This window comes from Nycticebus coucang, chromosome 3, assembly GCF_027406575.1.
Source record: "Nycticebus coucang isolate mNycCou1 chromosome 3, mNycCou1.pri, whole genome shotgun sequence".
NCBI classification, from domain to species: Eukaryota; Metazoa; Chordata; class Mammalia; order Primates; family Lorisidae; genus Nycticebus; species Nycticebus coucang.
In genome coordinates, this window is record NC_069782.1 from 125,534,426 (window position 1) to 125,547,473 (window position 13,048).

The following is a 13,048-nucleotide window of genomic DNA, read 5'->3' on the forward strand; positions in this document are numbered from 1 at the left end:
GCAGATCCTCTCCCTGCTCTGACCATCTCCTCTGCCCTTCGGTCCCAGCTGCGGTCAGGCAGTTGGCCTCTCCTGAAGGCCCTCCCATCCCCTTCTCTGAGGAGGCTTCTGCCTCACCCTGTTCCCCTGGCCCAATAACTGCCTGGCCCCTTCAGCTTCACACTCCTGGCCTGGCTTTGGCAGGTAAATTTTTAGGCCTACCCTTCTCAGGAAGCTGTGAAAGGTCCCATTTCCTGTTCCATCAGGTCCTGACTCTTCTCCCCAACATTCAAGGCCCTTTAGAACTGCCCCTGTCCCTTGTGGCCCATCTTATGCCCTTGGCTTCCCAGAATGGGTCTGGGCTCCTGCAGTAACCCAGGCTGGTCCACCTCTGTATTGTCTGTGCTCAGTAGAGACCCCAAGCCTGTAAGCACACTGCCTCCCCTTCTGGGGACCTTGATTGCCTTCTCTCTGTCATCCTATCTCTGCCTCCGCGCCTTCCTGTCCCTTAAGACCTGGCTGAGACCACCCTGCAGCCCATGAAAAGGCTTTACTCTCTCCTCCAGGTGTTAGTCCTTGTGGCACTGGCCTGCCCCACAGTGCCCCAGGGTGGGACTTAGCAGGGTGTGTGTCCCTGGGCTCCCCGGCCAGGGTATGAGCTCACCACTGCCAGGGCACCTCCCTGGCAGCTCTCCTGAGCCGAATACTGTGCACAGCCCAGTGAAACACAATTTTTTCAATGGGAGACCACAAACCCATCACAGAGACAGAACTCTGGGCATCCATAAAATAAAGAAATAATTGGGCTGTTTCTACATTAAGCACAGAGACTATAAAGGGAACCAAAATACAGTTCCTGCTCTTAAACAGTTCATACCCTAACAGGATGTGATAAGCAGGACCTGCTATATAATTTACAGGGCCTGGTGCAAGATGGTGCAAAATGAACATGAGGGTCATTTGCTAAAAACCTATTACCAATTTCATGATGAGAATAGGAGCCTCAAACCAAGTGTGGCCCCTCCAGGTGAAGTCCCTGAGGTATTGCACAGGTGATACACTCACAGTGCCAGCTCTGAAGGGAGGCAGACAGTGCAGTGGGAACACTAATGAAAGAACAATTAATGTGCTAACAGGGTGCTATGGTTTGAATGTGTCCCCCAAAACCCATGTGCTGGAAACTTGATCTCCTGTGCAACAGTGTTGAGAGGTGGGGCCTTTAGGAGATGATTTGGTCATGAGGGTTCATTATCCCTGGGTGAGGTCCTTCTAAAGAATGAGGTTGGCCCCTCCTTGTTCCTGTCGCCCATGTGATGCCTTCCACCTTGTTGTGACACAGCTGCTTGTGGCCCTTGATCTTGGACTTCCCAGCCTCTAGACCCATGAGCTAAATCATTTCTGCCCATTATCAGTTTGTGCAGTCTGTGGTATTCTGTTATAGCACGCACAATGGACCCAGTCAGAGGGATATGAGGAAACCAGGGAAAGCTACAGAAAGTGCACTTTTGATCTTCAAGTCAAAGCAGGTGCTTTCTAAGTGGGAAAGATTGGAGGATATTCCAAGGAGAGGGAGCAGGAGGTATGAAGAGAGAACGGAGGGTAGGAGAGTGCAGGAGTGTAAGATGATGGCACCGGAGGCAGAGGGCGGGGGGTCAGGGGTGAGCTGAGCACCGGCACCTCCAGAGGAAAAGTGCCTGGCGGGACAGAGGGGAGATAGCATCCAGCATCAGAAACCGTGCCCAGGGGTATGGGCTTCTTCCTCCAGCTGCTGACAGCCTCTAGTTTGAGGTCGGGACTGATGTGTGGCTGTAAAGAGTTGAATAGTGTCTGCCCCAATCCATGGTCACCTGGAACCTCACAATGTTATCTTATTTGGAAACTAGGTCTTTGCAGAATTATAAAGGGTCTTGGGCTGGAAGCATCCTGGATTGAGAACCAGCCTTAATTCCAATGGCTGGAATCCTTATAAGAAGAGGACAAGGACACAGAGAGGCGCAGAGAAGGTGGAGACAGAGAGGGGACCCGGACAGCTGCACGCCAAGAACGGCCAGGACTGTCGGGAGCCACCCCAGACCCGGAAGGCGCGGGACTGTCGGGAGCCACCCCAGACCCAGAAGGCGCGGGACTCTCGGGAGCCACCCCAGACACAGAAGGCGCAAGACTGTCGGGAGCCACCCCAGACTCAGAAGGCACATGGGAGGATCCTTCCCTAGAGCCTTCAGAGGGGCAAGGGGGCCCTGCCCACCCTGGATTTGAGACTTCTGAGAATAAGAACTGTCAGAGAATAAGATTCGATTGTTTTAAGCCAACCAGTTAGTGGTAATAAGTTATGGCAGGCCAGGAAACTAACATAGCTACTAATAAAAACAAAACTCTGGATCTAGGCAAGCCCCCTCCAAGGCAGCCACACCAGGAGGGGAGTGGGCAGAGCTGCCTCACCCGGCTTGTGTGACTTCACCTCCCAACCCATGTACCTGAGAAGAAGTGGGCCCTGAAGCCACGTTTGGAGACAGTGTTGTCAGACTTGAACTCCACACGCATGTTGTTGCTCTGCGAGGTAATGACCTCGGGAGTCTCAGAGCCGCAGAACTTGCCATGCAGGCTGGCATCAGGGGACAGGCCACTGCGCACCTCCACGAAGTCATATTTACAGACCTGCAAGGGGGTACAATGGGGAGCGGCCCAGGCCTCATCCCTACCCAGAGCTCCCAGTGCACTGCTGCACCCTTCCTGTGAGCTATACCCCTTCCAGGAAGCTGCACCCTGCCAGGTTGCAGGTCACCGGACTCCTACTATGCTGTTCATCAGACTGTGCTCCCAACAATGACAGGGATTCAAAAGCCCACCTGGGTTTCAAAACCTGCATTCCCATAACTGTGGTTGCACTTTTAGTTTACATACTGGGCTTCCACATGAACTTTTGCTTCAAGAAAGGGCTACCCTCTCTCCCCCACCCCCACCATCCCCACCCCCGCTGGAAGAAGAGCAAGAAGGCAAGAGGAGAGAGTAGTAAGGGGAGGAGGAAAAAAGGAAAAGTCTGCAAACCACTGATTGAATCCAGCTGCATCATATTTTCATGCAGAGAAACAAGCTCAGAAAAGGAGAGACATCCATCTGAAGTGATGCAGCTCGGAGGCAGTGGAGCCAGGACTAGACTTCACGTTTCCTGCTACAGCCATGATTTTTCTCAAAAAGAACTTAACTGCTAAGCATTCTGATTAATTGCTTTCAAGGATTGTTTTTTCTATGCAGTATTCATTTTGGGGTAAGCCCCTCATTGGCACCAGGAGCTCTGGGCATTGGAGTCATTAGCATTGAGGTCTTTTTTCAGTACCCAAAAGTCTTGGCTGGTCAGCTCAGAGCCAGGGCTGGAACTTGGAGGGGTCAGGAGAAGTGTGGAGAAGGACCTGTGTGCCCTGGGGGTCCTGCCAGCCCAATATGCAGGCGGAAGCACACCTGACTAGCACTCTGGCTATAAGGCGTTGCCTGGGCCTCAACTGACCACTGCCCAAGAGGGGAAACAGGCCATCTGTAGCATCCCTGTCCCTAGCTGATCCTCATCCCGCCGGTCCACTCAGCTGGACATCAACCCCTGATTTGCAGCCCGGAGTGCACACACCAGGCCTGGCCATCTCTCCTCCCCCCACCAACACCTGCCTCCTCTCCTCTTGTCCTGATTGTCCCTGGATTTATCATAACAAGTGGGCCACAACTGCTTTAGCTGCAGAGGACAAGCAGCTGAAACTACTGGATAAAACATTCCCCCAGATTCTTCCCAGCTAATCTCCCATGCCTCTGGTAAGCACCAACACAAACTTCTCCCTGAGTCTCATCTTAACACAATCCCCAACCAATTAGAGCACAGGCACGTACATCGTTGCCTTCCAGTTCAAACGCTTCAAACTGCAGGGAGATCCGGTACTGGACGGGGGCCACCACCTGCCAGACGCAGTTTTTGTTTGTGGGATACTCCTTCGGCCACCCAGGGCTGGTGATGGTCCCATTCAACTTGGTAATGAAACCGCCACAGGCCACTGCACGGGGGAAACAGAAACAAGATTCATGTGGTTTTAGTTCCAAGTGGCTGCAATTTCCCACAAAGTGGCAATAAGTCCTGCTGTTCTGTAATAACAACAACAAAAAAGTTCGACCGTCTGAACTGATTAATCCCATGTCCTTTATCCTAGTCTAATAATTCCAACTGAAGATTTGGAAGGACGACCCTGGGGACCGTCTTTACTGATTTTTTTTTTTTTAAATAACGACGATGCCTTTGTGTTTTCCTATCACCAGTGGTATAGTTGGGGGCTCTGTTTCTAGGAGAATTAGGAATGTTTGCAGCAAGCTGGTCACCGTTGCTGGCTTCCATGAATGAGCAGATTCATGCAGGTGGGTGAGGAAAACAAGCCAGGTGGAAATGGAGTGAACAAAGTGTGCTGCTGGTCGAGTCACAACAAAGGGCTCACAGTTTTTCTTTGCTTTTATTTTCTGCCTTAATAATCATGTAAATTTTATGGAATCACAGAAGAAAATAAATTATAAGCCTGATTTTACTTTCTAGAGCAGAGTCCATGTAATTTTTGGCAGTTTGCTCGCATTTGTAACAGTTGTGAAGAGGTGCTCCCTCTGGGAGGTGGGTGGATCTTTCCCCCCCCAGCTGCTCCCCCTCTGCTCCACTTCCCCAGCCCCTCCCATTCCAGCAAGGCGGGCCCCACACCAACCTTCACATGTCTTTTTATCAGCACCCAGCTCGTAGCCAGGGTCACAGGTGCACTTGTAGCTGCCCAGTGTGTTCACACAGCGATGCTCACACCCGCCGTGATCTGGCCAGGAGCACTCATCCACCTCTGTTAGGGAGATCACAACAGGCACCTGGTCACATAGATGTCTGGTCTGTTCCCCAAGGCCTCCCCATCCATGGGTCCCAGCTAGTGTGCTCTAAGAACAAGAGTGACTCCTGGCTCAGTGCCTGTAGCTCAGCGGTTAGGGCGCCAGCCATCTGCACCAGGGCTGGCGGGTTAAAACCTGGCCCAGGCCTGCCAAACAACAATGACAACGATGGTAACAACAACAATAAAAAAAAATAGCCAGGTATTGTGGCAGGCACCTGTAGTCCCAGCTACTTGAGAGGCTGAGGCAAAAGAATCACTTAAGCGATTTGAGGAATTTGAGGCGGCTGTGAGCTACGACACCACAGCTCTCAAGGGCAACATAATAAAACTCTGTCTCAAAGAAAAAAAAAGAGTGACCTTTGGAGGCCACTTCCCAAGGATCTGCATGCCCACAGCTGAGAAACTGGCAGCGGCAATGGTGAGGGCAGGAGCCTAGCAACACAAGCGAGGACCACGTGTCAGGCAGAGCAGGGCTGCTTGAGAGGCCTCAGACCTGGGAAACTGAGTTCTGCGAGCCGGTCAGTCAGCAGTGTTCATTTGAGGTCTCGAAAAATCTCACAAGGTTCCGAACCAAAGACTGCATCAATTTTAATGCCATGGAATTGGGAATTCCCCCCTGTAATGCAACTTCTCAGAGACATTAAATAAAGGGTAAAGACAGAAGGGCACGCTGCTAAATGAAGATATGTAATAGAGCCGGAATCTGTTAGTTAGCACTTTTTATGAATACCCTTAAGAGGTGTGCACAGGAAGATCTACAGGGTTACAGGAAACACTGGGCCTGAGGTTAGCCAGTGCTCCTGGGAGAAACTGCAGAAGAGGTCATCACCAGGCTGAGCAGAAGGGGGCTCTGATGAGTGTCTAGTCATGCATCTGAAGCAATTAAAGAATGGCACATAGGATGCCATGGGTGCTGTCCAGAGGAAAAGCACGGGAGTCAGTGGAGACTCTTTCCAGACACTTCAGCCCACATGCCACTGAAGCCCTAGCATTGGGCATCTCTAAGCAAAGTATTAGAAATAAAAGGGCAACTATTACTGTTTGTTGCCAAGCCACGGCTAGTCTGGCCCTGAGAGGATGCAGGGTGTGGCCTAACAGAGGAGTCTGGGGAAAGGACAACTGACTCCTGACACATTTTTTTCAAAAAAGTCCAGTCTAGGAAGAAGAAAGGAGGGGCAGGGGTGAGAAGGAGAGTACGAGCCCACAGCACCCTGGATGGTAAGAACAAAGCAAGTATGGATGGTTCGCCAGATCTTGAAAGACCACATTGCACAAAAAATAAATCAGGACATCTCAGGGTTGGTACAGACCTGGAAAGATACCCAAACTTGCCACCTCAGGCAGTGATTTTTTTAATCACATTCCTGAGAGATGGCTTTTCAGACCCTGCTTGAAAACTCCTAAAGAGACGGGCCTCTCACTACTTTGGTCAAGGTCTGAATCCTTGCAACTCCCAAGCTCCTGACCCTATAGAAAAGGCAAACCCTCAATCATCATCATCTCTCTCTCTACTCTGCCCTTTTCCAACTCAGATACACCTGTTTCTTTCCAGTCCTCTTTGCAATATACAAATTCCTCATCAACCTGGTTGTTCTTCATTGGATGAATGACGGGTTATAAATGCCTCATCATTTCAGGTAGTGGATAGCAGACTTAGGGAACTCTCAAAGGGATGTATTCTTGGGCTCAGGAAAGACTTAAATAAATTAATCTGTCATCAGGGGGAATTAGGTTTAGGAGAGATGCGCTAGGCAGGGAGGTGAAGTTGCCTGTGACTTTGAATCAATATAAGTATTAAATATGCAAAACCAGTAGTACTCCTGCGGTTATTTGTCCATCACCTTACAATATGTAAAGTGCTTTCTTAGACATTTGCTAGAAGGAAAAAAATAGATCATAAAAAGTAATGGAAAGAGTCCAGGCTTTAAAGTGAGTTAGACCTGGATTGGATCCTGACTTCTCTCCCAACAAACTAAATGACCCTGAGGTAGTTGACCTCTCTGAACCTCCCTCCTGTTTTAAAGAGAGAATAATAATACTTGCTTTTAGGGTTGTGGTGACTGAATTCCCCAGCTCATAGCCTTTCAATACACAGGAGCTATCACAATAGACAGCAGTGGAGCTGCTTGTGAAATTCCAGTGGGCAGAGAGACGCTGATGGGAGTAGGGAGAAGGATAGGTTGTCTGGGCGTATCTGAAACAGGAGAAGTGCAGGCTTGAGTAGGGGAGGGAGATGAGGCAAGAACAGAACCAAAGAAACACCTCGAGGCTGGGACAGTGGAGAAAGACTGGATGGGTAGGAGGCACCTTGGTAGATTCAAGGCACTGGCCAGTGGTCCCAGGGAGAAGGCGGGAGGAAACTGAGGAACGAGCCCCCAGAGGAGACGAAAGTGGGCAGAGGACCAAGCGTGGGGGGCAGGAAAGACTCTGGTGCCAGAAGATGCTGTAGCCGTGGGCAGGACAGGAGACAAGCCATGCATCTTCTGGCATCAGGGACTCCCCACGACCTCTGCCCTGGGGGCAAGAAAGAGAGGCTCGCAGAGGAACAAGTCTCTTGGTGCCATCTTAGCCAGGTAGAGGGAGAGAAGCCAGTGGAATGGACACAGGCCTGGGGCAAAGGCAGTAAGGTTCCGCCAAGGATGAGAAGTGTTGCGTGAGCCGGGAGCCGGCCCCAGCTTGAGGACGGCGCGGGTGCATGCCGCTGCTGCCCACTGTGCCTCCGCGCCAAGCCCACTGGCTGGGGTTTGCTCTGGGCTGCAGGTCCCAGGCCAAGCCTCCCGGAAAATCCTGGAGTGCGTGGGGCTAGAGAAGAGGCTGGAACTGGGCCTCAGCCTAACACGGCAGGATCCCTGGCTCCTTGTCCTCCAGGTGGCAATGGTGAAAGAAGGAACCCTTCTGTGGTTAGGTCATGAGACGGATTAGGTGAGATCCCAAAAATTGTTTCAGAGAGAATTAAGGAAAGGGAAGGCAGGGGACACAACCCTAGGCTTCTGAAGAAATGCTTTGAAGGAAGTCAGTCACGTAAGACACCTCCATGGTGGCCCATCATCTCTGGGACAGTGGGATGTCGTGGTCAAGGTAGGAATCCTCACACCCTTTACGTGGGGGGTGTGGAACCAAAATAGCCCTGCCAGTCCTGGAATGCTATTGCTGTCTCCCACAGTGACCAGCCAGCAGGCTCTGAGAGGAGCTGCCATCTGGCACCAGGATGGGGTGCAGAGGCCAAAGGGTGCCCTGGCCAGTGTCAGGTGCCAGCTGGGCCCTGGGCAGAGCCTCCTGCCAACTGGCATCAAGGCAAGGATCATTTGGCTTGTTCCAATTCTCCTGCAGGCCCTCATGGTTACTCCTCAGCCTTTCTCCCTGGAGAAGTCCTGACACGTGCACCGGGCACTTTGTGTTCACAGTACATCCTACTGATGGCCTTGCTGGCACAGGACTGGGCTAAGGAAGCTGGCTGTGCTGAGTCTAAGACTGGCACTGTCTGATAAGGCAGCCCCCAGCCATACATGGCTATCGAGCACTTGAGATGTACCATGGGCGGCGCCTGTGGCTCAAGGAGTAGGGCGCCCGTCCCATATGCCGGAAGTGGCGGGTTCAAATCTAGCCCCGGCCAAAAACCGGAAAAAAAAAAGAGATGTACCATGAACATAAAACACACACTGGATTTCCAAGACTTAGAATGAAAAATGTCATTAATATTGTTAAGTATTGATTATGTATTAATGATATTGTTTAGGATAAGTTAGGTTAAATAAGATATATCATTCAAATTAATTTTACTTGTTCCTTTTCTTTTCCAGAGTGGCTGCTAGAAAATTTAAGTTTGCGTGTGCGCCTCACATCCTGCTCCTGTTGGACAGTGCTGCATGAGAGCGTGGTCTCACCTCACGCCTCAGGACAACGTCGCCAGGCAGGCACAGCCAGGTCACACAGATGGGGAAAGTGAGCCCCATCCATTCATCCATTCATTTATTCATTTATTGCTCCATAAGTATTTACTGAGCCTACTGTGTGCCAGGCACTGGGAATATAGCGCAGGACAAAGCAGGTGTGATCCAGGGGCAGGGAGGAATACTGACCTGTCAGGGAGTAGCTCGCTGGCGAGGAATGAAGACTGACCTCCACCCACTGGTACCAAGGAGGTAGAAGGGTGACCAGTGTCAGAATCAAATGGCAGACACTAAGGAAAAATTCCAGCACCTTCACTTTCCTTTCCTGTGGCTCTCAGGTCTCCTCAGTGTAAAGAGAGTGGACAGTAAAATACTTCAGGTCCAGGTTCTAGTTCCAGCTCTGTCATTTCTGTACTTCAGTCCCCTGAGCTTTAAAATAGAGGCAGGAATAATGCCCACCCAGGGGTCATTCTAGAAAGTGAGTTGACTAATGCAATCTCTGGCACATGGTCAGCACTCCCTGTCAGAGGTCTAGATGAGATTTCTGCTAGTCCTGTTCCTCCCCCAAGATTCAGGGTCAAGGTCAATGCTGTACATTTGTCCTTCCCTGCAGTCCTTGACATAAAGAAGATGTCAGCCTGGATCTGTGCTCTCAGTTGACATAGGTGGGCCTCAACACTTCACCCACAACTAAAGAGATGTCTGCAAATAGAAATGCCCTTGGAGGAGGACACTGAGTAGCCTGGGAGGTTCAGCGATGTCACCACCCATTTTCTACATTCTCTTCAGCACTATGAGCCCTTGAGAACAACACCTGTGTGCTTTCCTTAGTATCCCCAGCCCCAGCATGGCACTGACACTGTACAGCATAGCGCTGGATAAATGTACAGCATGACGTGGTGAATGCTGAAAGCAGTTACATGTGGAGGAAGGAGTGGGCAGCATCTTCTTACCAACAAACAGCCAGTTATCATGGTTACTTAGAGCCAGTGAAGGCCATCACGCAGTCCCTTGCAAACCAGTTTAGTATCAGAGAGACGCTCCCTGGCTTTGCCCTGACTGGCATCTCCAGTAGGATTGCCATGAAAAATTCAGGAGGCCCAGTTAAATTTGACTTTCAGATAAACAACTGCTTCTGAGCACAGGGTGCAATACTTGGAAAATATAGTAGAAAGAATCATTCTTTATCTGAAATTCCAATTTAATTGGGCATCTTGGTTTTTACTTCCTAAATCTAGCCACCCTAATCTCTTGCCACAGCTGATCCTCTTGAAAATGTGCATTGCTGATTAGTATAGAACCAGGAGGGAGGTGTGGATGGGTCAGCGGTATGGAACCCAGAAGCTAACTCAGACCTGGGGGTGGAAGTCAGGGGAGAAGGTTAAGAGACTTAGAATAAATAGAATGGAAATAAAAACCTCATCATCACACATGACAGGTGGTAGGTATCATAGGCCCTCCCAAAGCTGTCTACATTCTGGTCCTTGCAATTTATGAGCCTATTACCTTACCTGACAAAAAGGACTCTGCAAGTGTGATTAAGTTAAGGAGACTGAGATGGGACCCGGGTGGGTCTAATGTTGACAGGAGAGTGCATGTAAGGAAAGAGGTAGGTGGAGAGTCAGGCTCAGAAGAGACGATGGGACAACAGGAGCACAGGTCTGTGATCAGCCTGAGAAAGACACACTGGCATTGCTGGCTTCGAACACAGGAGCCAAGGAATGTAGACAGCTTCCAAAGCTGGAGAAGGTGAGGAAATGGATTTTCCCCTAGGGCCTCAAGAAGAATGCAGCCCAGTCTCCACCTTGATTTCAGCCCAGGAAGCCCATTTCAGGGTTCTGAGTTCCTGAACTATAAGATAACAAATTCGTGTTGCTTTAAGCTGCCAACTTTATGGTAATTGGTTACAGCAGCAACAAGAAGCTAATTCATTGCCATAGCAAGGAGAAAATGTCACATTGTTTTGTTTTGTTTTGTTTTTGCCAGAGAGAATAACCACTTTAAAGTTCCTTTCCTAGCAAATGCAATTGATGAGACTAAACGGTACATGAGGGGTATCCACTTCCTCCTGACAACCTTCCTCCAAGAACCTGGTAGCAACGTTTCTACAGGTAGGGAGGCTGGAGCTCAGAGAAGTTGGGCCACTTGCTCAAAGCCACTTAGGCAGTGTCACTACTGCCAAGTCAGACAGGATCCTCCCCAGGCTGGGAGACACCAGGCACATGCTGACAGGGCCAGGGTCAGGGTGGGCCTGAATTTCCAGGCATTTTGACTAAGGCGGCCATAGCCATCTTCCCTGGGCAATCACAAGCTGAGCCATATTTGAAACGCACTTGCTGTAGCCTGGATTTTTTTTTTTGTTGTTGTTTTTTGCTTGGGAAAGAAGAGACTAAGGGTGATCTCTAATTATTCAGAGCATTATGATTCTTGTTCTGTCACTGCTTGGGGTTTGCTCTCCCCCAGATGTCTCCAGATAGGAAAGAAAAAGTCCCATGTCCTGTTTGGCATTTGCCAGCCTATGAAGTGCCTCCACAGCTGTCCTTCCATGGGGCTAAGTACATGTGCAGATTCCTGCTCCCTACCTTACAGGCAGGAAAACTGAGGCTTCAATAGGAACAAATGGCTGCCTGCTTAAAGTGGGCTCTTCCGACAGCCGCTCGGTTCAGGTAGGAGCTGGAGAAGGCCAAAGACTGGGCAGAGGGGAGACTGGGAGGAGGGGAAGGATAAAGATTTCCAGGTTGGCTCTTGCAGGAGTCCCAGGGAAGAAAAAAAGAAAGAAAAGCAGCCTCCCCTGAGCATGGGTGGCTGGGACTGGGGGAAGAGGGGTCACTCATTTAGGGGCCTCAGCTGCGCAGCACGGGATATCTCTGTTCAGTGACTGGTGCCATACTTGTAGGTGCCCAGCCCAAATGTGGGGGAGCATCCATCCCTCTTAGGGTGTGTTTTGTGGGGCTTCCAGGGCCCTGAAGACAGAGAAGGAAGATAGAAAGGAAAGCTAGGAAAACTAGGTCTTTCTGTGTCATTCTGGGTCTGGAAGACCCACAGAGCAGCAGGTGCCCGGGGCAGCATAGAGGCTTGTCCCCAGAGCACCACTCCCTTCCTGTCTTCCACACTCTATCACTTGGGGGTAGGTATGCAGGCTGGGGGTGCTGACACTTCAGGAGCTGAAGACCTGGGCTGCATCTCTGGCCCACATCAAAGAATGCAAGGCAACACTGTGGAAAGAGTCTGAGCTCAGAAGATGGATTCACTGGGTTTGGATCCCAGCCTGCCTTTTAATTATCTGTGCGGTCCTGAGGAGCTCTTCTCAGCCCTGATCAAAAGCCTAACTCAAAGGGTTACTTTGGGAATTAAATGACATCATGTATTCCGATTCCTTGGCACACAGAAGGTGCCCATTACTGATAGCTGCTATAAAAATATTTGTTATCAATGCCCAGTTTCACTATAGAATAGTTTGCTCCTGTGAACTTATTAAACCTAATTTCCAAGTACAGAAAGAACTTCCTGCCACAGAGAAGCTACGGCCGAGCCTCCCCCATCAGGTGGGAACTCTGCTGGGGCCCTGAACAGCCCTAAAAGGGGTCACTGCTTTTTCCCTGCAGGGAGCCTTGTTTGATGCTAAGTTTCCATATGAGTCTTGTGAGTCTTAAGCCAAGGAGGCAATATTTCTTCTCATGACTAAAAGTGGAAACAAACTGCTAACTCATACCCTTGAAAAAATTGGCTGCAAAGCCTGCTTTATTGATGGAGCCATCAGACACAAACTTCATCCACAGCATATTGGAGCTCGACTTCACATCCTCTGGCTTCTCATAGCCACAAAAGTGGCCAATCAGGTCACTCTCTTCTGTGGGGCCATCTCGGATTTCCAGGTAGTCGTAAGCACAGGTGTCGTGCCTTTCAATCTGAAGGGAGAAACAGAGGCAACATGGGTGACTGTTGGTCAACGGCTAAGCTTTAAATATTTTTATTTAAGCCAGGTGTGGTGGTGGGTGCTTGTAGTCGCAGCTACTTGGGAGGCCGAGGGAAGAGCATCACTTGAACCCAAGAGTTTGAGCTATGACGCTACAGCACTCTACCGAGGGTGACAAAAGGAGGCTCTGTCTCAAAAAAAAATTTTTTTTTCAATACAAAAACGAAATAAAAGTTTTGATTTAGAAGGGAACCCAAATATCACTCTCAAAAGCTAACCAAGATTCCCAAGGACCTGAGTGCCTCCTGGGTTTCTCCACACCATCTCCTAGTTGCAGAAGCTGAGGTTGAATCAAGCTGAGAAGAGATTAA

The 13,048-nt window shown here is 50.0% G+C and overlaps 1 protein-coding gene across 1 annotated transcript in view; it reads right to left on the bottom strand.

The window, feature by feature from the left end:
- The window catches only part of TLL2 (tolloid like 2), a 148,010-nt gene that overhangs the window by 11,511 nt on the left and 123,451 nt on the right, over positions 1 to 13,048 (bottom strand). The window contains exons 13-16 of the mRNA XM_053584534.1: positions 12,474 to 12,669; positions 4,701 to 4,826; positions 3,853 to 4,013; positions 2,454 to 2,634 (exon numbers count right to left, since the gene is read on the bottom strand). Coding sequence (XP_053440509.1) covers positions 2,454 to 2,634; positions 3,853 to 4,013; positions 4,701 to 4,826; positions 12,474 to 12,669 — 664 coding nt within the window. The remainder of the gene's footprint in view (positions 1 to 2,453; positions 2,635 to 3,852; positions 4,014 to 4,700; positions 4,827 to 12,473; positions 12,670 to 13,048) is intronic.